Source organism: Camelina sativa, chromosome 9 (assembly GCF_030686135.1).
Source record: "Camelina sativa cultivar CO46 ecotype springtype chromosome 9, ASM3068613v1".
Classification (NCBI taxonomy): domain Eukaryota; kingdom Viridiplantae; phylum Streptophyta; class Magnoliopsida; order Brassicales; family Brassicaceae; genus Camelina; species Camelina sativa.
Genome location: NC_141888.1, coordinates 19,681,595 through 19,709,379, shown reverse-complemented (window position 1 = coordinate 19,709,379; position 27,785 = coordinate 19,681,595). Strand labels below are relative to the sequence as shown.

The 27,785-nt window shown below is 38.7% G+C and overlaps 4 protein-coding genes, 1 non-coding gene and 1 pseudogene across 5 annotated transcripts; 3 read left to right on the top strand and 3 right to left on the bottom strand.

Moving 5' to 3' along the window:
• The first annotated feature begins 5,553 nt into the window (after positions 1-5,553).
• LOC147938340 (small nucleolar RNA R71) lies at positions 5,554-5,660 on the top strand. The gene has a single exon (XR_015567481.1). It is a non-coding gene; the product is annotated as a small nucleolar RNA R71 (small nucleolar RNA).
• Positions 5,661-7,915: 2,255 nt separating this feature from the next.
• LOC104711018 (protein NRT1/ PTR FAMILY 2.7) lies at positions 7,916-10,532 on the bottom strand. Its single transcript, XM_019230457.2, has 5 exons — positions 10,038-10,532; positions 9,718-9,935; positions 9,116-9,636; positions 8,512-9,032; positions 7,916-8,426 (listed from the first exon to the last, which is right to left on the bottom strand). Exons 1-5 carry the CDS (start codon positions 10,135-10,137, stop codon positions 8,089-8,091), a joined length of 1,698 nt encoding a protein of 565 aa, XP_019086002.1. The 5' UTR covers positions 10,138-10,532; the 3' UTR covers positions 7,916-8,088.
• A 172-nt stretch (positions 10,533-10,704) lies between these two features.
• Positions 10,705-12,874, bottom strand: LOC104711019 (mitogen-activated protein kinase 3). Its single transcript, XM_010427690.3, has 6 exons — positions 12,386-12,874; positions 12,157-12,286; positions 11,898-12,035; positions 11,472-11,804; positions 11,189-11,372; positions 10,705-11,088 (listed from the first exon to the last, which is right to left on the bottom strand). The coding sequence occupies exons 1-6, from the start codon at positions 12,541-12,543 to the stop codon at positions 10,919-10,921; spliced, it is 1,113 nt and encodes a 370-aa protein (XP_010425992.1). The 5' UTR covers positions 12,544-12,874; the 3' UTR covers positions 10,705-10,918.
• On the top strand, positions 12,706-14,344 carry LOC109126427 (uncharacterized; annotated as a pseudogene).
• Positions 14,345-18,948: 4,604 nt separating this feature from the next.
• On the top strand, positions 18,949-24,666 carry LOC104711017 (uncharacterized). The gene is made up of 14 exons (XM_087464827.1): positions 18,949-19,115; positions 19,677-19,778; positions 20,064-20,191; positions 20,290-20,440; positions 20,519-20,628; positions 20,746-20,829; positions 20,923-20,971; positions 21,079-21,170; positions 21,285-21,411; positions 21,714-21,793; positions 21,874-23,219; positions 23,345-23,455; positions 23,535-24,265; positions 24,363-24,666. Exons 1-13 carry the CDS (start codon positions 18,960-18,962, stop codon positions 24,119-24,121), a joined length of 3,123 nt encoding a protein of 1,040 aa, XP_087320953.1. The 5' UTR covers positions 18,949-18,959; the 3' UTR covers positions 24,122-24,265; positions 24,363-24,666.
• A 39-nt stretch (positions 24,667-24,705) lies between these two features.
• Positions 24,706-27,169, bottom strand: LOC104711016 (uncharacterized). Its single transcript, XM_010427685.2, has 5 exons — positions 26,908-27,169; positions 26,220-26,471; positions 25,983-26,126; positions 25,179-25,883; positions 24,706-25,076 (listed from the first exon to the last, which is right to left on the bottom strand). Exons 1-5 carry the CDS (start codon positions 27,016-27,018, stop codon positions 24,849-24,851), a joined length of 1,440 nt encoding a protein of 479 aa, XP_010425987.2. The 5' UTR covers positions 27,019-27,169; the 3' UTR covers positions 24,706-24,848.
• Positions 27,170-27,785: the final 616 nt, after the last annotated feature.

Below are 27,785 nucleotides of genomic sequence, written 5' to 3'. Positions count from 1 at the left end.
TGAGAGTGAAGAAAAGAAAAGAGAGATGGTTTAAAAAAAAGAGAAGGAGAATTGTGAGGATAGGGGTGATGGAGAGAAATGTCGTGCAAGTTGAGAGAAAAAGAGAGTGGTAGTGGGATGATGTGAGAGGATGAGACATAAAGGATGTTTGTCTAGTGGGGGGAAACAAGGGTGAGAGGAGGTGAAATGATGGGCACGTGAGTGAGAGGAGAAAATTGATAAAACCAATAATTAAGATTTTTTCTCCATATTGTCTTCTGTTCCCGCATTAAACCAACATTCTCTCCTTGAATCTGCTTCTCCCTTATATATTTTTTTTTATTCCCAATCTCTTCTGTTGAACTCATCATATTCGACTTCACTCTATATTCACTCTTCTAACCGCATTTTTTTATTGTTGCTTAGACTCCCTTCTGTAGATTCCTGAACACAAGAAAACCAAAAACAAAAATTAAAAACACAAGAATCCTAAAAATTATTTACAGTGATACCTTTGGGACTTCCTCCCAAGTGAGCTTGTTTATAGTCACTAGCTTGACTTTTCAGCTTTTTAGGTTTTTGGGGGTTCATAGAGGGGCACAGAGATCCCCTCTGGTCCGACTTGATCAGCTAAATATTTCTTGACTCTCTGACCATTTACAGTGAATTCACTACCATCCTTGTTCAGAAGAGTGATAGCTCCGAATGGCAGAACTTCCTTGACGTCGACGTTCCAGACCACCTAGACTTAAGCTTTCCAGGAAATAACTTAAGTTTGGAGTTGAAAAGCAAAACCTGATCCCCAGTCTTGAGCTCCTTGACAACGATTTTCTTGTCATGAAAATTTTTGGTCCTTTCTTTGTAGATCTTTGAGCTCTCATAGGCGTCAAGTCTGATTTCTTCCAACTCATGTAGATCAAGAGTCCTCTTAGCCTGAGTTGCGTCAATATCCAAGTTCAGCAACTTGATAGCCCAAAGTGCCTTATACTCAACCTCTACAGGGAGATGACATGCTTTACCATAGATCAACTGAAAAGGTGTTCGTCCTATTGGCGTCTTGAACGCTGTTCTGTATGTCCAGAGAGTCTCGTCCAGCTTGACAGACCAATCTTTCTTCGAAACTCCAACAATCCTTGACAAGATTCCCTTGATCTGCTTATTCGAAACTTTGACCTGTCCGCTGGTCTGAGGGTGATACGCAGTAGACACCTTGTGATTAACCCCATACTTTCTCAACATACTCTCAAACACCTTGTTGACGAAATGAGTTCCACCATCACTAATCACTGCTCTTGGTATCCCATATCTTGGAAAAAATATACTTTTGAACAGCTTTAGAACAACCTTGTGATCATTGGTAGGACTGGCAATGGCTTCAACCCACTTAGAAACATAATCAACTGCCACCAGAATATAGAAATTTCCATTTGATGGCGGGTTGAAAGGACCCATGAAGTCGATACCCCAAACATCAAATATCTCCACTTCCAAGATTGGGTTCTGGGGCATCTCGTTTCTCCTTGTGATGTTGCCCATCCTTTGACAAGCGTCACATTTGGCGATGAAACTGTGAGCGTCTTTGAACAAGGTTGGCCACCAGAGGCCTGCTTGAAGAACCTTCTGAGCTGTCTTGAATGTGGCGAAGTGACCTCCATAGGTGGAGCCGTGACAGTGCTCAAGCACTCCCTGTACTTCCCCTTCTGCTATGCATCTTCTGAACAGACCGTCAGAACCTCTCTTGTACAGATAGGGTTCATCCCAGAAGTAGTGGTTGACTTCTCTGAAAAACTTCTTCTTCCTGTAGGGATCCATGTCATCAGGAACTTCTCCACAGACCTTGTAATTCACGAAATCAGCATACCATGGCGCAGTATACGAGGTGATCGCCATACAGTTGATTTTTAGGTTCTCAACCCCGGCATCATGCATCTGCTTACAAACCTGGGCGACCAGAAGTTGTTCCTCAGGCATTGAGTCATCTATTGGAACAGCATCTTCAATCCTCATCCTTGACAAGTGGTCTGCAACTCCATTTTCTATTCCTTTCTTGTCAACTATCTCCATGTCAAACTCCTGGAGAAGCAGGATCCATCTCAACAGTCTCGGGTTGGTATCCTTCTTCGAGTAGATGTGTCTCAGAGCGGCATGATCGGTATACACAATGACCTTCGAACCCACAAGATAACTCCTGAATTTCTCAAATGCAAACACAACTGCTAGGAGTTCCTTCTCTATGGTAGCATACCTTCCCTGGGTCTCGTCCAAGGTGCGACTCGCGTAGTAGATGACATGAAGCTTCTTGTCAATACGCTGTCCCAGAACTGCTCCAACTGCGTAGTCTGAAGCATCACACATGATCTCAAAAGGATGATCCCAATTCGGAGCTTGCACTATGGGTGCTGAAACCAAGGCTTCTTTAATCTTGCTGAAGGCTTCCAAATATGCTGCATCAAATTCGAACTCAACCTCCTTGCACAGCAACCTTGTCAAAGGTCTTGCAATTTTTGAGAAGTCCTTGATGAATCTCCTGTAAAACCAAGCATGTCCCAAAAAACTCCTGATGTCCTTCACTGTCTTAGGCGGTTGAAGCTGAACCATGACCTCAATCTTTGCCTTGTCAACCTCAATTCCTCTTTCAGAAATCTTGTGTCCCAGAACGATCCCTTCTTCAACCATGAAATGACACTTCTCCCAGTTCAGCACCAGGTTCGTCTCCTCACATCGCGTCAATACCCTGCACAGATTCAACAAACAGGAGGAGAAAGTGGAACCGTATACAGAGAAGTCGTCCATAAACACTTCCACTGACTCCTCAATCAAATCCGAGAAAATTGAAGTCATGCACCTCTGAAAGGTGGCAGGAGCATTGCACAAACCAAATGGCATGCGACTGTAGGCGAAAGTGCCATAAGGACAAGTAAAGGTTGTCTTTTCCTAATCATTTGGGTGGATAGGGATTTGGAAGAATCCACTATACCCATCAAGGAAATAATGATAGGGATGACTAGCTAGTCTTTCCAACATTTGATCAATGAAAGGCAGAGGAAAATGATCTTTCCTAGATACAACATTCAACTTCCTATAATCTATACACATCCTATGTCCTGTGATGGTTCTAGTTGGGATTAACTCATTTTTGTCGTTTTTGATCACAGTTATGCCTCCCTTTTTAGGTACACAGTGTACTGGAGATACCCAAGTACTATCAGAGATAGGATAGATAACTCCAGCATCAAGTAGTTTCAGGATTTCTTTCTTAACTACCTTTTTCAGATTAGGATTCAATCTTCTTTGGGGTTCAATACTAGCATATGATTCATTTTCAAGATTGATCCTATGGGAGTCTAGAATGATCGCGGTCGAGTGAGAGGGGTGCGACTCGATCGAACAGGACAACGGTGTCTCGAGTCGGGTCTTGACGTCGGTCGAACGGCAGATATCACGTTCTGAACTCTCTGTCTCAATTACACATACCTCCTCTGCGTCAGATATCTGCTCGAATTCCTCTGATCCATCCGTTTAAAAAAAGGAGTCTTTATGTCACGTTACCGAGGGCCTCGTTTTTAACTGTTCGTATTTCGTTCATTCCATCGGTATGCTCCCAGGTACCTGTAATTGTTTGATTATTACCGCAGTTAGAAAAATAATTAATTTTTTTCCTTTTTTCAATTGAATATTAATCTATTCTTTTATGCTCGTTTTTCTTTGTGGGAATCTAGCAGATTCTTGTAACAAGTGGTCTCCCCATGCAGAAACCCTTCTTCTCCATCCTTGGTTAGAGCGGTTTTGAGATGATCTTCTTCAGCTAGTCCCTCCAACAACTCGTCAGCCAATTTATCCATCTCTTCAATGTAGAAGACTTGTCCTCCTATCGTTGGCTTCTTCAAGGTATCCTTGATGTCAAATTTCATAGTGAAATCGTCGCCCAGATTGAGGTCAATCTTGCCATTTCTGACATCAATGATGGCTCCAGCAGTCGCTAGGAAGGGTCTTCCCAAAATCAGAGGATCTTTAGGTTCTTCATCCATCTCCAGAACCACGAAGTCGGTTGGCACTTCCACGTCTCTGATCCTGACAGGTAAGTCCTCTAAGATACCATGTGGAAGTCTCACTGATCTATCTGCAAGGATGAGGGAGATGTCGCATCCCTTAAACCTTGTGAAACCCAACCTCTTAGCCACAGAGAATGGCATCAGATTCACCAAAGCGCCAAGATCACATAAGAACCTCTCAAAAGACATAGGTCCAATGGAGCAGGGTAGAGTGAATGATCCAGGATCTTTGAGCTTCTTGGGTACAACCTTCTTCTGGATGATTGCACTGCACTCAAGACTTAGTACAACCATGCCTTGAACTTCTTTTGATCTCTCCATCACCAAGTCCTTGAGGAATTTCTGGTAGTGAGGAACAAGTGCGAATGCATCGAACAAGGCTTTGTACTTCTCAGTAAGCTGCTTCTTGAACCTCACTGGAAAAGGTAGAGGAGGCTTGTACGGTGGAGGGATGAACCTCGCAGGTCTGTCTTCAGGAACAGCAGGCTCCTTAACAGCTTCAGGCTCGGATTGCTTCACTGGCTCGACCGGGTCTTTGACTGCTTCGTCTGGGTTCTCCGTCTGAGTGTCATCCTGACCAAAATCCTCCCCAGCTAATTCCTCACTGTCTTCAGTGACGTCTAGAACTCCTTGCCTGGGAGGCAATGTTTTCCCACTTCGCAGCGTGATGGCATTGGCGAACTCCTTGGGGTTCTGAACAGCTTTACCTAGGAATTGGCCAGGCTTTGGGGCAGAAGTAGAAGTCGATTGGCCCTCCATGTACCTTATCTTTGAATTCAGAGTTTCGAATTTGACGTTCAGATCATTGTAGGAACATTCCATCCTCTGACTAAGGTTAGCGAACTTCTTTGCAGTATCCATGGAACCGCTAGCTTGGCCCTGAAGAATTTGTTGCATCATCTGCTTCATTTCTTGATCTGGGGTTGGTGTAGGCTGAACTGGTTGAGGGCGGAATCCTGGCAGTGGTCCTGAGGGAGCTTGGTAACCCTGCTGGAACTGTTGTTTTGGAACGAATCCCGGATTATAAGGCACAAAAGGTTTTTGTTGCCCTTGCTGTTGTTGTTGCGGCGGGTACACCTGATCTTGTGGATTAGCAACATTGGTACTTCGGTAAGACAAATTGGGGTTCGTCTTGTAGGGGTTGTAACCTTTGTTGTATCCACCCTGATTCTGAACATAGCTGATCTCTTCACTCTGCTCACCCTCCCCATCTGGAACTTGGAAATGGTCGTCCTCAGAGACGAAGTGGACGCTCCTCTGCTGGCTCAGCAAGATACGGTCAAGCTTCTCGTTGACATTCTTGAGGTCCTTCTTGTACTTCTCTTCAGACCCAGCGTCGCCGTGAAATGTGCGGTCATAATCCTCGTTGTAGTTGCCGTCGGACTGAGCGAGATTCTCCACCAGTTGCCAACCTTCATCGACATCCTTGTTCAGGAAGTTACCGTTAGAAGCGGTATCAAGCAGCATACGTATTTTGGGAAGGACACCACGGTAGAGAGTACTCAGTAATGACTCGTTGCTGAAACCATGATGTGGGCACTGGGTGTGGTAACCCTTGAAACGCTCCCATGCTTCACAGAATGATTCTGAGCTCTTCTGAGTGAAGCTGGAAATCTCATTCCTGAGACGTGCTGTTCTGGAGTTGGAGAAAACCTTGGCCAAGAATGCTTTCTTGCAACCATCCCAGGTGGTGATGGATCCCTTGGGAAGGTTTTTCTCCCATTGATAAGCCTTGTCTCCCAAGGAGAAAGGGAAGAGGCGCAACTTGTAACCATCCTCACTCACGCTGTTGATCTTGGTGAGACCACAAAGACGGTCGAACTCGTCCAAGTGGTCGAGTGGATCCTCCATAGGCAACCCGTGAAACTTGTTTCCTTGGATCATGGTAATCAGACCACTTTTGATCTCGAAGTTGTTGTTCGGCACGGCGGGAGGGACGATTCCAGCACGTTGAGTGTGAGTGTTCGGTGCATCCCCAGCACCAATGTTTCGCGGTCCCTGATGTGGTTCATACTGTTGTTCCATAGTGACGTGTGCGGGATGCTCAACGGGTTGACAAGCTTGTCGTGGGCGTTGCAACCGGTTGATTTCGTCGATCATAGGAAGGAGATTCTGATGCCCTCTTGATCTGGTGTGCATGCAAGGTTGCAATCAACAGGTTCCTGAGATGCAAAACAAACAAGCAAACAACCAATACAAGTCAGTACTCAGAATGATAAGTGTAACAGAACTTAATCTTGCAAAACTTGAAATCTCAAATGTAACAAAACGAATCCCAAATGGCAACGGCGCCAAATTGATACTAGGTTTTTTTGTGTGTCTTATCCTAGTAGGTTCAATTAACCTTATGTGTTGTAGTACTTAAGGTGTCAATCCAAATGGGATTATGTTGCTAACAATCAAGATGCAATCAAGCAATCACAAGTCAAGCCAAATCAAGAAGAGTGGTTGTCTAACAATCCTAGAATGATCAAAATGCAAAACGAAAATGAGTTACAGAACTAAAAATGAGAATGCATGACAAGAAGCGGAAATGAATAAAAACTTAAACGAGTCTAAACATGAGCTACAAGAAAATGAGGAACGAAATAGTCTCGGGAATGTAATAAAAATCAGAAAGATAAAGGTCTTAAGGATGGGAGTAATTGATGTCGGTGGAGTATCCTAGTCTACAGAGTGTTTAACATGCCACAAGCAATCTATCCCTAAACAATGAACATCACAACTTAGCTAATCCAATCTCTTGGTAAAAGCTACTCAGACTCAACCACTTCCATATCTAGCTCTCGCTAGAGAAACGTGGTCGAGCAGACATGACAAACAAGTTCATTCACGTCAACAAACATCCTAGACAACTAATCTCTTACACTAGTTGGTCTGAAATTTCATCGAACACCTTTTGGGTGTGGAAATGTCTCGAACCTAGTTCCAATTGATCAGAGAGAAACTAGTAATTCTAACTCTAGTCCAGAAGGGAATCATACAAATCAAGCTTAAACACCCTACATCCTAAGATCCTCCACCTAATCTATCCCATCCTCAAGAACTAACGCACTACTCAGATCCGAAAATCATAGTCAAGGTTGCAAACACATAAAACATTGAAACAAGCATTCTTAGATAGATTAAAATGTGATAAACAAGTTTGTAGAAGAAATCAAATGCAAATACTCAATGTATCAAAAGATATCTAGATACAAAGTCTGAGAACGGTTTTTGGTGGCTAGCGAAACCTTACAAAATAAAAACGAGATTAAAACTAAGATGTTGTCGCGGAGACTTAACAAAACGTATTTATAGTAAAGACATAAAATCCCTAAAACTTAAAACGACAAGATGAAGAGTCGGTTTGGGAATCTCCTGAAGCGTGTAAGATGGAACGTCTTCCTGACATGTGCGAACGAGTAGTGGCTCGAGTGAGTGATGGCGTTGGCTCAAACGGTAGTCGACGACGGAGTGATGGCGCGACTCGAGCGGATGTGTGATGACGGAGTGACGGCGCGACCCGAGCGGATGTGTGATGACGGAGTGATGGCGCGACCCGAGCTGATGTGTGATGACGGAATGATGGCGCGACCCGAGCGGATGTGTGATGACGGAGTAATGGCGCGACCCGAGCGGATGTGTGATGACGGAGTGATGGCGCGACTCGAGACAGCCTGGCTCCAAAGTCTCCTAAATACCTGAAATACTCCAAAATACATGATGTATGCGAAGATAATACAAGAACTACCTAAATATGAAAAGTGTACAAAAGAAAGTAGAAATTCATGCAAAACAATTAGTTATCCTAACTAGATGCGTGACAAAAACATGCTTAGCAGAGACAAAATATAGACATATCACCAAACAATTCTTTTTATACTACAAGAAAACACAGGAAATTCCGACCACGATTTTCGACCATATTATATTACAACAAATTTACAAATCAGTTTTACATATACTTCAAAAACAGTTGAAAAGAGCTTTTCAGACAAAGCTTCTCCCTTTACAGAACTGCAAGTTATGAAAACAAAGGACTTATTATTTCTCTCTCTTTCTCCAGCTTACAGGATCACGAGGACAGAGTAGTAGAGTGAGAGCCAACAGCATCTTTGTCACTATCATCATCCTTAAGGTTTCTGTATCTGTATAGCCAAGAACACACAAGAAAATAACCAAGGTTCAAGACTCCACCTATCACTAAAACCCAATAAACATTGTCAACTCTTCCATGGTTAATGTCATCTGGTAACCACGCGGTCGTTCTCTGAATAAGATCGATTAAAGCAGTGCTTGTGTAGAAACATATCCCAATCACAACTGAGGTGATCGATGTTGCTGTGCTTCTCATAGACTCTGGAAACTCTTGATAGCACAGAGCTACATTCCCAGGGAAATGGAAGGCCTCCCCTGTAACCAAAAATAAGAAACCAAGAACATGATCAATTTTAAACAAAGTTCGAGTAGGATGAATTAGCCAGAGTTGATATCTCACCTATTCCTACTATAACTAGAGGAGGGAATAGCCACAAGACTGACATGTCTGCAACCGATGATGATCCGAGGAAATGACCGTTCTGTACTATCTTCAATCGCTTTGCTTCAACTATTGCAGTCACGGCCATGCTAAGAATGTTGAAAACATGGCCTGTCCCGACTCGTTGGAGTGGTGTGAGGAACTTTCCTGTTAGCTTTTGGTAAAATGGGTAGAGAAACCGATCGTTGACTATGATAAATAGGCAAGTGGAGAGAAGTGTTATGACTTGGAGAGAGCCTGCAGGGATTTTAAAGTTAGGGCCAAGCCTCCGGTCCATTACCAGACCTTGAAGAACTGTTAAGCTTAGCTGCATTGCGATTGGAGTGCTCAAGAATATTGTAGCTAACGCAAGAGGAATGATTCTCATGACTGCTTTGAAATCTTCCACTTGTTGAACGCTGCATAGTCTCCATGGATTGCGAATTGTGCCATCTGGTTTAACCTCGTCTTCTTGTTTCAAAGCTGCACGGTTAAAGAACCTGCGTATTTGAAAACTCATTAGAATGGCCTCTCAGTGCAAGAATGAAACTGTGGTTTTAGAGATGTGTTTTTTTTTTTTTACCTGAAACTCCTTGTGGGAATTGTTGTGATTGATTCATTGTGGTAGTCTTTTTCGTTGGTGGAAACCACAGCTTTTCTTTTGCGTACCGCAGCTATAATTACGCATAGTAGACTTCTGAAGGGACTTCCCAAAGGCTTGTCGTGCTTGTAGAATCTTTTCCCCGCGATGAAAACCAAGAAACTCAAGAGATTAGCAGCTAAAGACAAACCAAACCCGAGAGTCCAGCTGATATTGTCTTCGGTGTAGACAATGGCGGTTGCACTTATAGCTCCAGCTAGATATGTTGTGAAGAAAAACCAGTTGAAAAAGCTTCCTTGGTCTTTAGTTTTTTCGTACTGGTTCGCACCAGCGGTTGCTAATGTGAACCGTGTCCCACCTGTTCCTATAGAGGCTAGAGTAATGGCCGTGTAAAGGACGCCAAGCTGGATTTTCGAAGGATATCGGCATAGGATTGACGCTGTTTCACAGGGTTTGGGTCTTAAAGAATCAAGCGAAGCTGTTAAAGTCATCAGAGCTACACCCTGATCAAGAAGTAGAATTAATGAACTTCTGTTTCAGAGAGAAGTTGATACAAAAAAAAAATGTGGAGTATTAAACTTTACCATAAGAGAAATGAAAGCAGAAACTGAGATAACTGGAATGGTTCCAAAGAAAGAGTCAGATGCAATGGCTGCAATAGCTGGAACCATACAGATACAACCACTAACAATGTTGGCAATCTGAGCTGCTGCGATGCTCTTCACGTTAAATTCCTCAATCAGGTAGACGATCAAGTTAAGTAACCAACCCCATGCAGCTATTGTCAGGCCTAACAACGTCGCTGCACCATAGAAAGATAGATAGCTTCAAATTCCTACTTTAAGTTGTTATGGTTATGAAGTTATGAATAAGATCAATCACAGAGAGAAACAGAATCTCTCACCTATCATAAACGGAAAGGTGATCCAACCTCCACTGCGGCGTTTGGTGCTTGAACCAGCTGATATCTGTGTTTCTGCATCACCTGTAACCGAACTAGCCATGTCTCAAAATATAGCAGAGATCTTTCACTTTTTATTTGTCAACAATGGCCTGGAATTCTGAAACATATACAGACTATAAGTAATAATACATTAATAATGACATTCTCCGGTCCACGATATTTTATTCTTCATGCGCAGCAGCTTCAAACAAGAAGGATTAAGAAACTATAAAGTTCAAATCTTATTGTCGATGCAAGTTGAGCCATCACTGTCAGCTTCGAACAGCCTGTGTGTGAAGACAAAATTATTTTCCAACCCAACATTTTAAGAAGTCAACTCTACATTGTCAGGTAAAAGGATATTGCTAAATAAAGACCCATTTGTGCCTAATTATTGCTTAGGAATTTGACCATTTATGCTTCAATAATGCAAGTACCTACTACCTAGAGCCCAGCCCACAAAAGTCTCTTTTAAGTCATTGAATGAGAATAGACTACTCACAGCGACGAGCATTGACTCTGGTTCTAGCTCTTCAATGGCTCCCACTACTTTTGAGCTAGATGTGTACATTACAAAACTGTATCCTTTCTTCTCTTTGTTTGCTAGAGAAGACTCAAGTACGTTCGGTAAATAAAAGTCTGAAGATATGCTTTAATAACTTAAGTACTTTACATTGGAGCTACACTCAATTCACTAGTAGTAAATAAACATAAACAAACAAATAAAATTACAAGATTATATATGTGGAAAGTACATGAATAAAAGAACAGGCAAAAGATACTAAGCAGCCATTTCGGATGGTTATTGGGTAATACCGGGCATCCACGACGCTGCTGCTCTTCTAACCGTACGTTGGATTGAGTGCTATAGCTTCCTGGTAGATCATATCTTTGATCTGTTCCTCGTCCAGAGGCTGTTGTTCAAACTCGAAAGAGAATGGCTTTTGACAGATTGGCTCATCAGTTGGGTCGTGCAATTTAGCGAGGTACTGATGATTCAGAGCTTCTTCAACTGCACACAGAAGAATTTGACATTGTTTTCAGCTTTGAGTCAAAACCATAAGATGATAAGAAACCCAACAGAGAACAGATGATGCTTATATGTAACTTACCAGTGATTCTTCTGTTGGGGTCAAACGTCAACATTCTGTCAACTAGATCAATGGCCAATGGATTAACATGAGAGAAAAGTTTTGCTAACGGCTGGCGAGGGAAGCTGGGAAGTTGCCGGATGTATCTTTTCGCATCCTCGTTGTGTGTAAAGCCAAGATCAGATTCTGTCGGTGTGCCAAGCAACTGCGAAATTCACACATATTTATCACATATTCCGGGGAAAAGACAGAATCTTTCTTTGAAAACCATACTAAAAAGTAGATAACTTTTCTAATGTCTTACCTCTGTCAATAAGCGCATTTGATGAACATGGTCTTTACCAGGGAACAAAGGCTTTCTATTCATAAGCTCCATAAAGATACAACCAACAGACCAAACATCAATAGCAGCTGTGTAGTCAGAAGAATTCAACAGAAGCTCAGGTGCTCTATACCATCTAGTAACAACATACTCAGTCATAAAGTCATTCTCAGAAGTAGGTCTAGCAAGACCGAAATCACAGATCTTCAAATCGCAGTTCGCGTTCAACAGAAGATTGCTCGGCTTTAAATCCCTATGGATAATGTTAGCTGAGTGAATATACTTCAGCCCTCTAAGAAGCTGGTACAAGAAGTACTGTTTCACAACAAAGACCAAGCCAAGAATCAGTTTCATGTTTCTTCTACCTTAGAAACTAAACATACAATCCAAGATTAGTTTAGTTTTTACCTGACAGTGTTCCTCTGATAAACCCTGGTTAGATCTGATGATTTGGTGAAGATCAGTGTCCATTAACTCAGTAGCAATGTAAACATCACTGAACTGTCTTCGTAGTGGTGGTGGAACCACATCTCTTATAGCTATAATCTGTTATACAAACAAATACCAAATCATGATTTGTTTTGTTAATCTCTCATCTAATTAATCTAATCTAATCTCTCTACAGATAATAATTTCATAAAAAAAAATCAAAAAACGAGAAACTAACGTTTTCATGATCAAGATGACGAAGAAGCTTGATCTCACGAAGCGTACGCTTAGCATCCATATGATTATCAAAAGCATTCGCTATCTTCTTCATCGCTACTAGCTCGTTCGTCTCCGAATCCAACACAGAGCTTCACAATCAAAAAAAAAAACTCCGATCTCAATCAACGAATCAAAAATTTAAAGAAAAAAAAAAAACAAAACTCAGAGAAGCGAAAGCGAAAACATACCAAACGATTCCATAAGCTCCACGACCAATTGGAATAATCGGAGGACGATACTTAGATGTGATCTCGAATAAACTACCGAAGATATCGTAACTTATAAACTGTCCTCCGTGAGTTTCCACCGCCGGGAAATCCGTGTATTGACCGCCGCCGGTGTTCATCTCTCTCTCTTTCTCGATCGATGAGCGTTGAAGATTTTTAAATCAAGTCAAGCTTCACTCGATGTGTTTTTGATGAAGTAGTGAATCTGAAGGTGTTTGTATTGAATCGTTTAACATATATAGTCAGAGTCAACTGAAGAGACTGAGAGGATTAAAGCTGAGATGAGTTTTTTCGCGGTAACTGCGAGGAAGACGAAGATGTAAAGAAGAAGAGAGAAGATGGAAAGATCGTGTGGTTGATATTAGAGCCGCCTTAAATCTGACGGTTGTTGTCCGTTTGTTGACTTCGTCAACGGTCTTCCTCTCTTCTCAACGTCCTTTACAGTTCTGTATCTATCTGCCTTAAATATATTAATTTATAGTTTATTTTTTAAAATATATTAATTTATTATTTATATATATTTTTCTAAATATATTAATTCGTTTTGCTGTAAGAAGTTTTGTTTTATATTTTCGGAGAAATATAAATAACGTGGGGATTTTTAATAAACAAACTCGTTTTTTATACGATCGATAAATAAAATATTACTCGTTTCAGACATTAATTTTTAGTATTGTTTACGTTACGTAATTAAGATTTTTTTTAATGCGATTATTTGAAGTTTAATATAAGTATTCAATATCATGTGTGGTTTTCGAGGGTTAATGATGATACTATTATTATATGATCGCCATTACGTGTTTTAATTCACTACCATGTTCGTTATAGCTTCTTCATTTTTTGTTATATAACAAGAAAAACATTTGATGGATAAACTTGTTTTTGTTATGTTAGGCAGCATAATATGGCTATTTAAAAAGTAAAAATAAAAGATATTATAATTCAACTTGTTAGTATATAAGCTACTGGTTAACTGCACCTTCGAGCCGGTTCTCTAAGGCAATTAATAGTTTGCTTCAGTTGAAGCATACTGTTATTGATTTTCTGAAATGCGAGGTTGGAAATGGCTGCTCTGCTTCGTTTTGGTATGATAACTGGACTGAGTTTGGCCAACTAATAAGGTTTATAGGATCTGCTGGACCTAGAACTCTGCGGGTTAGAGCGGATGCAAAAATTGCTGAAGCTGTAAGAAATGGAAACTGGATGCTGCCAGCGGCCAGATCAGATAATGTGCAGTCTCTATTGGTTGCTTTAACGACCACCCCTGCACCAGCGGCTATTAACGGACCAGATACTTATCTTTGGAGGAACTCAGCCGGAGTCTATCACTCCTCCTTCTCTTCCAAAGAAACATGGGATCAAATCCGTGTTAGATCCCCTCTCGTTCCATGGGCGAATGTTGTCTGGTTTAAGGAGTATGTGCCACGGTGTTCTCTTGTAACATGGATGGCTTTTCTTGCACGCTTACCCACTCGTGATCGTCTGCGTAGATGGGGAATGACAGTCCCTCCTAACTGTGTCTTATGTTCAGGTGGTATCGAGACTCATGAGCATTTGTTTTTTCAGTGTCCCTTCTCTGCTGCAATTTGGTGTTACTTTGCTGGAAAGTTTCTCCCAAATCCTCCTGAAGATCTTCATGCGGTGGCTGACTGGATTCTGCTTCATCAACAGCCCCACCTTGCGTCCTCAGCTACTCTGCTCAAGCTCCTGCTTCAGTTAACGGTCTACTTAGTTTGGAAGGAGCGAAACTCAAGGATCTTCTCCTCCAGCTCCTCATCGCTAGCTGCCCTCCGAATCTCCGTAGATCACTCCATGAGAGACCGTCTTCTTTCCATTCCGGCTCGAAGGTAGTCGTCCTCTTCTCTCCTCTTAATTTATTTCTCTTATATTTCTCATCCGTTGTCTGTAGGTATCGGGTAATATGGTCTGTCTTGTTCCTGTTGGGATTGGGATTTTGTTGTGGAAACTCTTGTACCTTGGTTGATAAATGAAGTTTAACATTAAAACCAAAAAAAAAAACTTGTTAGTATAAGTTAGTTTTCAAAAATATTATAGATACAAGTTTATTTTATAGATACATCAAATGTTTATAGATACATTTTATATACAATATGTTGAAAAAAGGGACATTGTCATGTGTTATCGGAGATTTTTATGGATTTTGCCATTTTCTCTCTCAAATATTATGAATATATCATTTTCACTTAGGTTTTACAGATTTGCCATTTCTTTCTTTTTCAAAATGTGTATTTTTCTATTTTTTTTTTGGTAAAATACATATTTCATATCAAATACTAAATCTTTAGAGAAAATAGAACCAAGAAAACCAAAACATAATATGTAAAATTGTATGTTTTAAATCTAAAAAAATGGCAAATATACAATATTTATTTATTAGAAGAATCAAGTACACAAACCTTTTAGCCCAAAAGTCCAAGAAGAAGACACAAACCTTAGATGTACACAAATTGTACTATATATATTATAAAACCATTTGTTTATTTTTTTTTATGATTCACACACTGCTTTCTCTTCCCCAAACCCTAGATCAATACATCATCTTCCACCGTATTTGCCTCCTCAGAGATTACACATCCCAATGCCACCAAAACCATCAAAGGATTTGAATCCGTCTAAAAGACGTCATGTAAAGGTAAACAATCAAACGTAAACCTGGATTTATACATAACACTTTATTTTGATTTTTCACAAACATAATATGGCATGAAAACTGTATTATAATCTGATGTTTGTTTGTTGATCTTAATCCACTACAAAAATAGGTAATGTTGCATCACTTAAATTGCATCACAAATTTAAATGATAGTAATTTGAGTTATTTATTAACAATTAATATAAAAATACAAAATAGCATCAATTATTAATATCAATGTAAATATTAATTTATGTTGCATCACTTCATTAATATTGATACAAACTAGATCAATTTGTATCACTTTCATATATTGATACAAATTTATAAATTTACATCATTTAAATAATCGATGTATTTGTTAATTTATATTAATATCACTTACAAAATGATATAAAAAATTACATCATTTTAAGTAATCAATGTATATATTTGTTAGTTTATATTGACATCACTTACAACCATGATCATATAAACATTTTGTATAAAAAATGATGCTGATAAAACTTCTACTAATAATTTAATTTCTACTTGTCCTAATAAAACCAATTGACATCATTAAAAACAATCAATACATTATATATATATATATATATATGTATAAAAATTTTATTAATGAATAATATACATCTTTTTGTTACATAACATAGCAAAACAAATAGTTTTAACTAAAATCGGTTATTCTTTTTCTGACCCTATTAACCATAATAGTTAATTTAGCATCACTTCTTCTATTTAGTGCAACATCATTAAAATTAACATCATTTTTTTTTGTCAACAACATCATATCTTTTTAAAAACCGATCCTATGAAATTTTTGTTGTGTTTTTAAATTTGTTCATTGGTCGCCTTTTTTCCCAAGATAAAATTCTATTTGCAAATAAAATATCTATTTTTTTATTTGTCAAAATTATTAATAAGTAAATCAGAATATAAATCTCTCTATAACTTAAACTCTTCTAACAAATCTACACTTCCTTTGCCAAACAAAGATGTAACAGTTTTTTTCTTAATTACTTCTCCTCGCCAAGATGATTACTTTGAGAAGTAGAGATTTGGTTATTCGTCTCCTGGTGAAGCGGTAAGTCACTCAATGTTTGTAAATTGAAATACCGAAGGTTTGACAATTTTTTTTTTTGGTTTAGGTTTAGCGGAGAATGTTATCTCTTTGATCTTATCTTCATTCTTATTTTGTGATGTTTTGATCTAGAATTTTTTCATGCACCGTAAGGTGATTAAAGCCGTGTTCTTTATACAGTCGCGGCGAGAGTGACAACGACCAGAAAATAACACTGTTATGGGAACAAACTCAACACAAATTAGTCACTGCAACTCTGACGGCAAGAAAAAACAGTTTTTAAGATCGACGCTGGAATTTCCAGCGACTGTTGAGACTCTGTTTTTTCTTAATTTTTTAGTCGTTGCGACAACAGCGGCTCCCTACTTTACCGGACTGGAAATCGTTTTTGGGCTATTTATTTGTGTCGCAGTCGCAGTCGCTGCATCTGCGATTATAAAAAGAACACACAGCCTGAGAACAAAAAGCACAATGGATTTTTGATGATGTTATTGAGAAGATTATGAGGCACATGAAGATTGACTAGGAAATGTAGGGATGCACCATTAATGAAAAAACTCCAAAATATTTTTCAGTTTGAAATCCAAGACTGAAGATAGTTTATGGTTCTACGGTTTGTTTTTCAGTTTTGAACAATGTAATCACGTCTTTTATTTTTGTTAAAGGGTTTAATGTAAGTATATCTTCTATAGAATTTTAAATGATTAAAACTACGTAAATTTCACTACAAGTGATAGTAATATTTTAAATCAGATATTTGAAATGATACAAATATTAAATCAGTTATTGTAAATGATACAACTGCTAAAATCATTTTTCAAAATTGATACTAATTTTAACATCGATCATTTGTAAGTGATATAATTAGTATGATTTGTAATTTTAACATCACTCAATTGTAAATGATACAAATATTTCAACAATGTAAGTATCATTTCAACAATGTAAGTATCATTTTTATAAGTGATATAAAATTCATTTATATCATTTATAAGTAATGCAATAATACAAAATAAGTGATACATCATACATACACAAAACCATATACATATTTGTCTCGTGAATTATATTGATTGATGTGTGGAGAAATATCTTGTTAATTGATTGGCTAGTTTAATAGCATAATATTTCCTGTTAATTAATTGGCTAGTTTAATAGCATAATATATCTTGTTAATTAATTGGCTAGACATTGCGCTTGTAAAATATTTGTTGAAGTATTGTCTAGACTCTCTTTGTCAGTATAAACAAATAAAGTAATAAAAAGACCTTTGGAAGCTTACAATGGTTGGCCCTAGAACAATCTCAATCTCAAATACAGCTCATAGATCAGTTCGAAGATCTTTGCTTGATAATCTGATATCTGTGAAAAATGATCTTGATGAGTAGTTTTTTTCTTTCATAACCGATGTTTTCGCCTTTTCACATTGATCTTCAGTTACAATCGGGTTGTACTCTCTCGTGATCTCAACAACCATCTCTTGTTTGGTCAATTTTGGATTATTTCTTAACCGTTATGCAAACAACCAAGCAATTTCTCATATCTTCAACATCTTTGAGTATTCTAACCTGACACATGAATGCTTAAGCGCGTATACCTTTACTTGCGACTTATGCTTTTTTTTCTCATAGGAGCAGTAACATTTTCATGAACATTTCACATCAGTAGTCGAGCATTTTGCCCCAATACTCAAACTCTATGACCTATAAAGCTTAATGTTATATTGCGTTTTCAAAGAATACCTCAGCATTACAATCTTGAAAACTGCTGGGAAATTGAATATTTTCCCCAACCTTCGCCTTCATAATCATTTTTGCCATTATTGTGTGACAGTGGCTCTGGAATCCTCTCATATTTCATCACTACTATCTGTATCACTTCCGATTCCATTGTTATCCTCTCTAAACTCAGCTTCAAAGTCAACAAAATTTTCTTCCTCTACACTTACACCTCCATCATCTTCCTTTACATCTACATCTGGTTTTATAATAGCTACAATGCTCAATTTTTCTTCTCTACAAACTTCTTCATGTTTTCCCTCATATGCATGCCCAACCTCATTAAAGTCTTCATTGCCAACAACCTGACAATCATCCCCACTCACAACATCATGATTTTCTTTAATATCGTTTGGTGTTTTCCGTTTTTGATTCTTTCGTTGTTTTTAAGATTGCCATCATCTCTGGTGGGTATTTAAACACCTTAATCTCTGGTTATTGTGGGATATCCACTGCCTCGGTCTCTGGTGGGCATCGAGCCGCATTAGTATCATATCCTCGTGGGATTCGATCTACCTCAGTGTCCAATGGGATCTCAAACATCTCATTTCAAATCTTCGCCTGCCGTAATCATCAGTCACGACGACCAATGAATCAAAAGCTTTATTTCGTCCTTCACAAGTCCGTGTCATTGCGAGTATTTGAAGATTTTGGAAATGAGATTGTCTCAATTTGAAGATTTTGTTAAGTTCATTTTTGGTAAAGCAATGTCGATTTGCATAAACGAAACTGCTAACATGTGAAAATAATCTCGTAAACTTCTTTTTAACAACGATTTAATGTCGAACCTCAAATGGCTGAGTCAACAAAACTTACCCAAATTTTTTCTAAAAAATCAACATAAATTTAGTGATTTAATTCAGAAATTGAAATAAACCACAAGAAACTTTGAAGTTCAAATCTTAAACCGACGCCAACCGAAATAATTGAACCGGACGTAATGGCAGAACCGTAATAAACAAGGAATCTATGGGTATAGTTATTTCCATATTATCTCTTGTTATTATGCAATCGTGGATCTGGCAGATGAAAAGATTTTTAAGGGTTATAAAAACCAAAACCAAAACCAAAACCAAACAAACATTAAAAAAAGCAAGCGGCCAAAAATCTCAGCCATCCAATCTCACTTCGTCTCTCTCGCTCGCAAAATCTCTCCGATCGAATCTCTCTCTCAACTCATCCGTATGTTTCACTTCCTCTCTTGATTGATTCTATCATCTCTTTTATTTTGGTGGAATCGCCGAATCTCAAAACCCTAGTTCTGTTTCTTGCTTGTGATTTTTTACGATTTAGTTCCGGCGTTGTTTTTGGGATCAATCATGATTGATTCCGATTGTAGAAATCTCACTGGATTTTTTATTTGTTTGATTGACTTTCGATTGGCATGCACGGATTAATTTATCGATAGCTCTTGACTACTATAGATGCATCTGGCTCGTTTAGATTCTTGATTTCGATCTGAAAGAGTTTGAATCTTTAGAACCAATTTTGGCTGAGATCTTCAATTTTGATTGAACTGTTATTTAGTTAAATTGCCGTACCTTTTTTTTTTTTAACACGAACTGTTTGTGGAAGTACTAAAAAGCTTATTTTTAGTTTTGTCTCTGTGTGCTGGAATATAATGGTGTCAGTAGTATGGTTTGCTTTTTGCTTGTTTATCTTTTGATGGGCCATTATTCCCAAGTTCTTTGTTCGTATATATATCTCATTCGCTTTCTTTTTGTTTTTACTTGTCTTATTCAGGAAAAAACAATGAGTGATTACGGTGAAAAGACTTGCCCTTTGTGTGCAGAGGAGATGGATTTGACTGACCAGCAGTTGAGGCCTTGTAAATGTGGCTATCAGGTCCAGTTTCTGATTTACATGTCGATGCATTGTGTTAAACTTCTAGCTTTTTTGAGTGTTCGGCAGCTCTTTTCCTTGTTTTTGTGTTTAGGATAGACAATTAGTTTTAGTTATGATTTTCTTATGGTTTAGTTTTGTAGGCTGTAATGTGGTATACCTATAGCATTCAAAATATATGTTGAAAACTATGACTCAAAATATTATTGTGGTGGCCTCAGAGATCGTTGATCTTTGTTCTGCTGATAATTTTCTGATCTGATATGTGTTTTACCTCCAATCTTACAGATTTGTGTTTGGTGCTGGCACCACATAATGGACATGGCTGAGAAAGATCACTCAGAAGGGCGCTGTCCAGCTTGCCGCACTCCATATGACAAAGAAAAGATTGTTGGGATGACTGTTGATCAGGAGAGGTTGAGATATGACACCTGTTGATGAATGTGATCTTTTATTCTGTATCAGTTTTTCAGTTTTAATTTGCTGATGTTTCTTATCTATTTCCTGTTCTCAGACTGGCCTCTGATGGCAACATGGATCGCAAAAAAACGCAGAAGTCAAAACTGAAACCTTCTGAAGGGAGAAAGCAACTAACCAGTGTTCGAGTGGTTCAAAGAAATCTTGTCTACATTGTTGGGTTGCCACTTAATCTAGCAGATGAAGATGTACGGGATTTTTCCTCGAAAACCTTGTGATTATTTCATATGATCTGCTTAGTGACAGGAAAGTTTCATTTTTTCCAGCTTCTCCACCGTAAGGAATATTTCGGTCAGTATGGAAAGGTTCTAAAGGTTTCTATGTCCCGAACAACAACGGGTCTCATTCAACAGTTTCCTAACAACACATGCAGTGTGTAAGTTTCATTGTTTCTAATGTTAATCAACCAAATTTCTCTGTTAGCATGAATGGATTGCTTACAGGTTTGTTTGCATTGTTATTATGTTCTGATTATAAATGGCTATTGCACCAGATATATCACTTATGGCAAAGAGGAAGAGGCTTCTCGATGCATCCAGTCCGTTCATGGATTTATCTTGGATGGTAAAGCACTGAAGTAAGACATGCGGAGTACCCTGTTATTTAAAACTGGCTGTGTATAATGGCAATTATCTTCATTGATTTCATTTTTTCCCTTTTTTTACTGCAGGGCATGTTTTGGGACAACCAAGTATTGTCACGCATGGTTAAGAAACGTGGTATGTACTTCTTTTCTGCTCTCTGGCTGACAGAGTTTTTGTTTGGCTTTCCTCTTGTCAGTCGAAATTTGCAACTGATACTATTGGAATTTTGTTACTGTTATCAGGCATGCAACAATCCTGATTGCCTCTATTTGCACGAGGTTGGCTCTCACGAGGATAGTTTTACAAAAGATGAGATCACATCAGCCCATACAAGGTAATCTTCATTGTCATATTGTCTAAGTTTTCCTCTTGTACTCATGATATTTTTACGCATATAATATTTGGAGAAATTGTAGTATTAATTCATTTAGTAATTTCAAATGAGCAGAGTTCAGCAAATTACTGGAGCCTCAAATACCATGCAATACCGTTCAGGGGGCATGCTACCTCCACCATTGGATGCTTATTGCAGTGACAGTTCTACTGCAAAACCAATTGCAAAAGTTCCTTCTACTGTAAGCTCTCTAAACTTTTATACTACTTTACCTTGATATATAAGGGTGCTACTTTGCATTCTTATCTCATGTAGCCTTAGTTAGAGTCAAATATTGGTAAGTTCATTCTGATATTGCTCACTAGAAACTTTAATGCATGTGCAGCATTCCGTATAAACTTGACTTATCTCTGCAATAGCTTCAGATTGTGTACATGTGTTTTGTTTTTTCAATTTAATCTTTTCATTTACTCTTTTTTTTTAATTACGAAAAAGGCTATATGAGGTTAACGTTTAGTTCTCTCTTCATATTTATTGGTGTAGACTGCAGTTAGTGCTCCCAAGGGTTCTCCACCTAGTGGGAGCTCTAGTAAATCAACTGCTCTTCCTGCTGCAGCATCATGGTAAGTTTCTTGCTGTAAGCCGTTGTATATGTGCACTTTTTTAAGTGGTCATTTAAAAAAAATTGAAATTGCTGTTGCAGGGGAGCCCGTTTAACAAATCATAATTCTTTAGCAACTTCAGCTATGTCAAATGGGTCTTTGGAAAATCAGAGATCAACATCAGAGAATGGAACTTTGGTTATGTCTACAGTTGTTGCAAATGCAGCTCGTGGGCCTGTATCGTCTAGTAACACTCTTCAGAAACCATCTCACAAGGAAGAAATTCAAATATTGGCTGGAAAAAGCAAACCTGGCATGTTGAAGCCTTCGCAACATAAGATTGTAGTGGATCCAGGGTCCAAGGGAACTACATCACCTAATAGAGATCCTACTAGCAATCAGATATCCTCTTTAGTAGAATCCTCACACAATAGCAGAGTCATTGACAAGCCTTCTGCTGTTGAGAATTCTTTTGAGCACACAGATGAAATTGCTGAAGACCATGTCCCTGATGTTAGTAACTTGTCGGCTGATGTTGCACGGATGGGGATGACTACAATTCCTAAGAATGAAGGTCCTAGTGTTCCAGTGGCTATTGGTACTCATTGTGATCAAGGTTCTATTAGACAACCTGGTAACGATGTATCAAATCTGGAGCAGTGTAGAATGCATAGAAACACTGATGCAGAAGCTGACATATTACAAAATGGGATTCATGGTTCCAGGCCAGAGTGGGATTGGAGATCAGGTTTGCAATCCCAGATAGATGTTAAGTTGAAAGTGGATGATCTCTCATCATTTAACAACAATAGGCGAGATGTTGCAAAGGCTATTAGCGACTCGTCTTATATGTTTAGTTCATCAAGTTCCGTCCTGGATTCAAATAATCTAGCTTCTCGTTCTTTTCAGACCAGGGAAACTCCTGGTGGGGTGGATTCTGATAATAGATCCTCCTTTGACATAGGTAACTACAGATTACATCTTCCAAACGGATTTTCTGAGAAATCCATATCCAATATGGAGCATTCTTTATTTGCGAATGAAGGCAGGAACAACATGCAGAATACAGAGGATGATATAATTTCAAACATTTTAGACTTTGACCCCTGGGATGATACCTTGGCATCGTCACACAATTTTGCAAAATTACTTGGCCAGAGTGATCATAGAGCCAGTACTCTGGAATCTTCTAACCTCATAAAGCAAAATAATGACCAGTCCAGATTCTCTTTTGCTCGGCATGAAGAGTCAAATAATCAAGTGTATGACAGTAAGAGTTACAGCATATCTGGGCAGTTGTCAAGAGATCAGCCTCTTCAAGAGTTTGGAGTGAACCGTGATATGTATCAGGATAAGCTTGGGAGTCAAAACGGTTTTGCCTCAAATTACTCCGGTGGATATGAACAATTCGCTGCCATTCCTGGATTGTCTTCCTACAAGAGTCCTGGTTAATATATATCATCGCTTCTTATAGTTGTTTTCTGCAATTAAAATTAGTTTGACTAACAAGTAATTCATCAACACTATCTCTTCCTCTGGTTTTCTGAACTTTTCACCATTGTCCTCTTGTAGTGGCGAGGACTCAAGTTTTTGCTCCTCCTGGATTCTCTGCTCCCAACAGGTTACCTCCTCCCGGTTTCTCTTCACATGAAAGAGCCGACCTGTCTTCTGATATTGGATCAGGTATTATATATTACATTCCTAAAAACGAATAGTTTCAACTTTCCATAAGCTGAAACTCTTGTAACACATAATTCTGCAGGAACTCGTTTGCTTGAGGCAGCCGCTTTCTTGAAGAACACATATCATATACCACCTCCAAGTGGCAATTCAAATGCTGCTGGAGATATTGAGTTTATTGATCCTGCAATTTTAGCCGTTGGAAGGGGGAGACTTCACAATGGGATGGAAACGGCAGACTTTGATATGAGATCAGGGTTCTCTTCTCAGCTGAATTCCTTTGAGAACGATCCAAGACTTCAATTGTTGGCACAGAGGTCTCTGGCTGCACAACAAGTCAATGGATATCACGATCCCAGGAACGTTAACAACTTCTCTTCTTCACTCTCCGACCCATATGGAATTAGTTCAAGGCTAATGGATCAAACACAAGGAACTGGCTTATCTCCTTTTACACAGTTGCCTAGACAAACTTCACCAAGTCCATTGTTGTCAAATGGTCACTGGGATAAGTGGAATGATCCCCAAAGTGGTAACACTCTTGGGATTTCCCAGCTTCTAAGGAATGAACGGATGGGATTTAATGACAATGTCTACAGCCGTTTTGAAGAGCCTAAATACCAGAGGCCCAGTCCCGGAGATCCGTACAACAGAACATACGGAATGTGATTACTTAAAAGAACGATTGTTTGGCTGATTCCAATGTTGGAAGAATCATAGTCGAAACTGCTCTGTCTATTTGTCCATATCAAACCAGACCTTAGTATCAACAATCGCAATATCGGCTTCCCAGGAGTAGTTTAAACTCGATTGGTATAGACATCTTGTTCCCCTATACCTCATCAAATATAGACAATGATTTACTGATATTGTTATGTGTGCTTACCAAAGTTGTTTCTCTCATTTGCAGGACACCTTACCTTGTTGGGTGTGTATGTATCAGCAAAAAAAATTTAATGCTTCAGTGCCAACTGTTGATTCAGAAGATGATTTAGTCTACATTTGCATACTTCAGAAGGCTTAACTAGTGACAAACTCCCCTGCATTTTTGGCGCTACTGTGAATTTGTTATCTGTATAGAATATAGAGCTTTCAAGAACAGTACCAGTTTATGTTTTTGTATAAAGAAGAGTTGCTGGAAAAAAAAATGATCTGTTTCTTGTGCAACTTCTCTTCAACTTTTTCTCCTAATTTAATGAAAGAAATTCACAGAACTGGTTTGTTTTTATAACGAGATTTGCTTTGGTCGTCTCTTGGAAGATCACTAATTTCTTGTTATTATTTTCCTTTACTTATTAAGAATTACAACACGCAAGCAAAATCAACAAGTATTTGGGAACACATGGGACCTGGAATCTATCACATTAGTGGAGGACTTAGCACACTAGTTGAGGACTTAGCTTACAATACATTCTCTTTCTGAAGACTCATCTTCGTTGGCTACTAAGCTTGCGATCAGTTGAGCTTCATTTCCATCATCACTGTCAATGTCAGCTGAAACGTATCTTCTCTCTGTAAACGCTGACGTCTGACGTCTCTGTAGCCGAAGAACGTGCATAATTACATCAGGAGTCAGTGTCACCCTCGACTGGTCTTCTCTTCCCACTCGGTTCGATTCCATCACCTGCATTTCCCACAAAACACAGATGATTCAGTGTTTTGGGACATGTCTCAACATTAAACATTTGGTTAAAGAGGAGATGTGATCTATCTAGTAGTTTTTCACCTTTTCCATCTTTTCAGGGAGAGAAAGAACATTGTTTGACATTGGCGTCCAGAGCTTAACACTCTTTTCAATCCCACAGGATGCAAGAAACGGTATGTGTGGGTGAGACTCGAGATGATTCACTACTCGTCTATCACCCAACATAGCCCGCACAAGCTTACCCCCTTTCTTCTTCCATATAAAGATGTGACCGCAGTCTGAACCACTCGTCACATATTCATCATTTGGACCGAAAAAGTTCACTCCTTTAACTGTTTGTGCATTGCGGTGTCCTGTATACACCTGTGGTTCTTCCATTTCTTGCAGTTTCTCTGGAGAGATAGAAACAGGAGAAAAACCATAACCCATGTTTTTCTCAAAGAGATAAATGAGCTCGTCGTTGTAAGAGACCAGTAGCTCTCCAGCTTTGGAATATGCCAATCCCGTGATATGAACACTGTTGGTTTCCCGAAGATGACGGGGACAGAAAATGTTCACAGGTGGGTCTGGTAAGATGTGGCGACATACTGGAGCTAACTGTACTCTTCTAGTGTCGTAGACTCGTGCGTATTCATCGGAACCCCCAACCGCAATATAAAATGAGTTCCTCGGATCTATCGCAATAGAATTCAATCTGATCCTACTGCTAGAGTGATGTCTCCTGCAGCCTTGCGTGAACGGAGAGGAATACAAAACCATACTGGCACTGTTGCTACGTATATCAAACTGCCCAAAAGAAAAGTAAACAAAGACAAGTTACGTTTGAGTTTTCAAAAGCCAAACACTAGGAATACAATGGAGCATGAGAGAGATATAGAGACCAACATGTTGAACAAAACCATCTTCACCACAGCTATAGAATACATTGGGATCTCCAGGCAAAACAGCAAGCTTGTACACGCGACCGTGGTGCCTCCCTAGCCTTTTAGTCTCCACTTTGCCATTTTCTAGGATCTGACCAAGTCTTACCTGGAAAACAAAACAGACACCGAATGATTCAACTAGGTACAAAAAGCAACAATGCTGGAGAGTTTTAATAGATTTTTGAGATTACAAGCATACTTGTCCATCAGCACCAGATGTTATGATAGTCCTGTCATCTGTAAAAGGTATGAACTTAGTCTGAAACACATTTTCACAGTGGCCAGAGGGATACGACAATGTCTTGCTTCCACTCAACCAGTTCCAAAGAATGATCTGTCTATCATCAGAACCCGAAACAAGAACTTCGCCAGTGGAACTAAAATCTAAGGCATTGACACAACCCTCATGCCCATTTAACTTCCCGTAAAGATCGAGTTTCTTCACTATCCCCTGAAGTAGCCAAATAAACAATACAGTTCAATCCTAAAAGTCTTTAGACAAGTCTTTGAATTTGGTTCGGATTGTCTCACATACATCATACAAGACACTAATCTAGAACTTGTAACAACCCATTGATTCAAAAGCTTTCGACTTTAACACAAGACCTCCCACTTGGAAACAACCTTAGCATCACTAACTTGGTCTTTAAGAACCACTAAGATCCATGATTCGAAACTCAAATCCAGAAAATGAGAAGACTTTATGATAAAAATGACATAACTATTCAAAACCCACAATTCCTATACAAATTTTGAGCACGAAATACGAAAACTTTACTCTTCCCGAGTTACAAAAAGTCTCATTCGAAAACGGAAACAAGCAAGAGATGGTTCAAGATCGGAGGAATAGAGAGTGATGGAGTTAGTGAAGAAAAAAAAATGAGAACCTCAGAAGCAGAGATACGACGAGAGATGGAGCTCGAATGAAAAAAACCAATCTCTCTGTTGAATAACTCCGTGAAGCTATCACCGATCTCTGTGTTTCGACGTCTCGCCATTGTACGAAGTTTTAAAGTCTATGCTTTTGCTTTTGTATAAATCGTGATTCGTAATCAGGCAGGCATGAACATCGTGCCGTCTACATTACTCGAAATGTGACGGCTTGTTGTTTTTACCCACTCCAAAACGGCATACATGTGAAGGTACTGTAACTTATAATCTTCTTCAATCGGAACCATTTGTATCATCAGCATTGGCAGAAAATAGATTTCATAGGATAAATAATTAAATATTATTGCTTAAAATGATACTTTATTTCCTTCTAATTTTGTAACCAAATTGTTAATAAAATTCAAATTATTCCTAAGAAAACAAAGAATCATCAGCAAATAAGAAAACACACATATCATTACGAATTCAAACGAAACTGTGATATCTTCTTCCAAGGGTTGCACAACTTTTGGAGACAACATTTTTCAAAAAGTAAAATGTTATTATATGTTTGAAATTTATCTACTAACAATGAAATTTCTCAACATTTATAACACTCGAGATTCGGTAATAGGCATAATAGTTTGGGCCTTATCAGTGAAACAAACTCAGCACATATGGGGAAATATATACAGACCTGGCCCAGATTCGAAACCAAAATTTTGTAGTGAAAGCCTAAGTAAAACATTCTCTTCTTCTATACAGTTTTCTTACAATAAAAAAACCATAAATTTGTATTCAATAAATACAAATTAATAAATAAATAAAATGATTCCGACTTTGACAGGTGCATGTAACATTTAACACAGTTTGATAAAATCATAATTTTTTTATT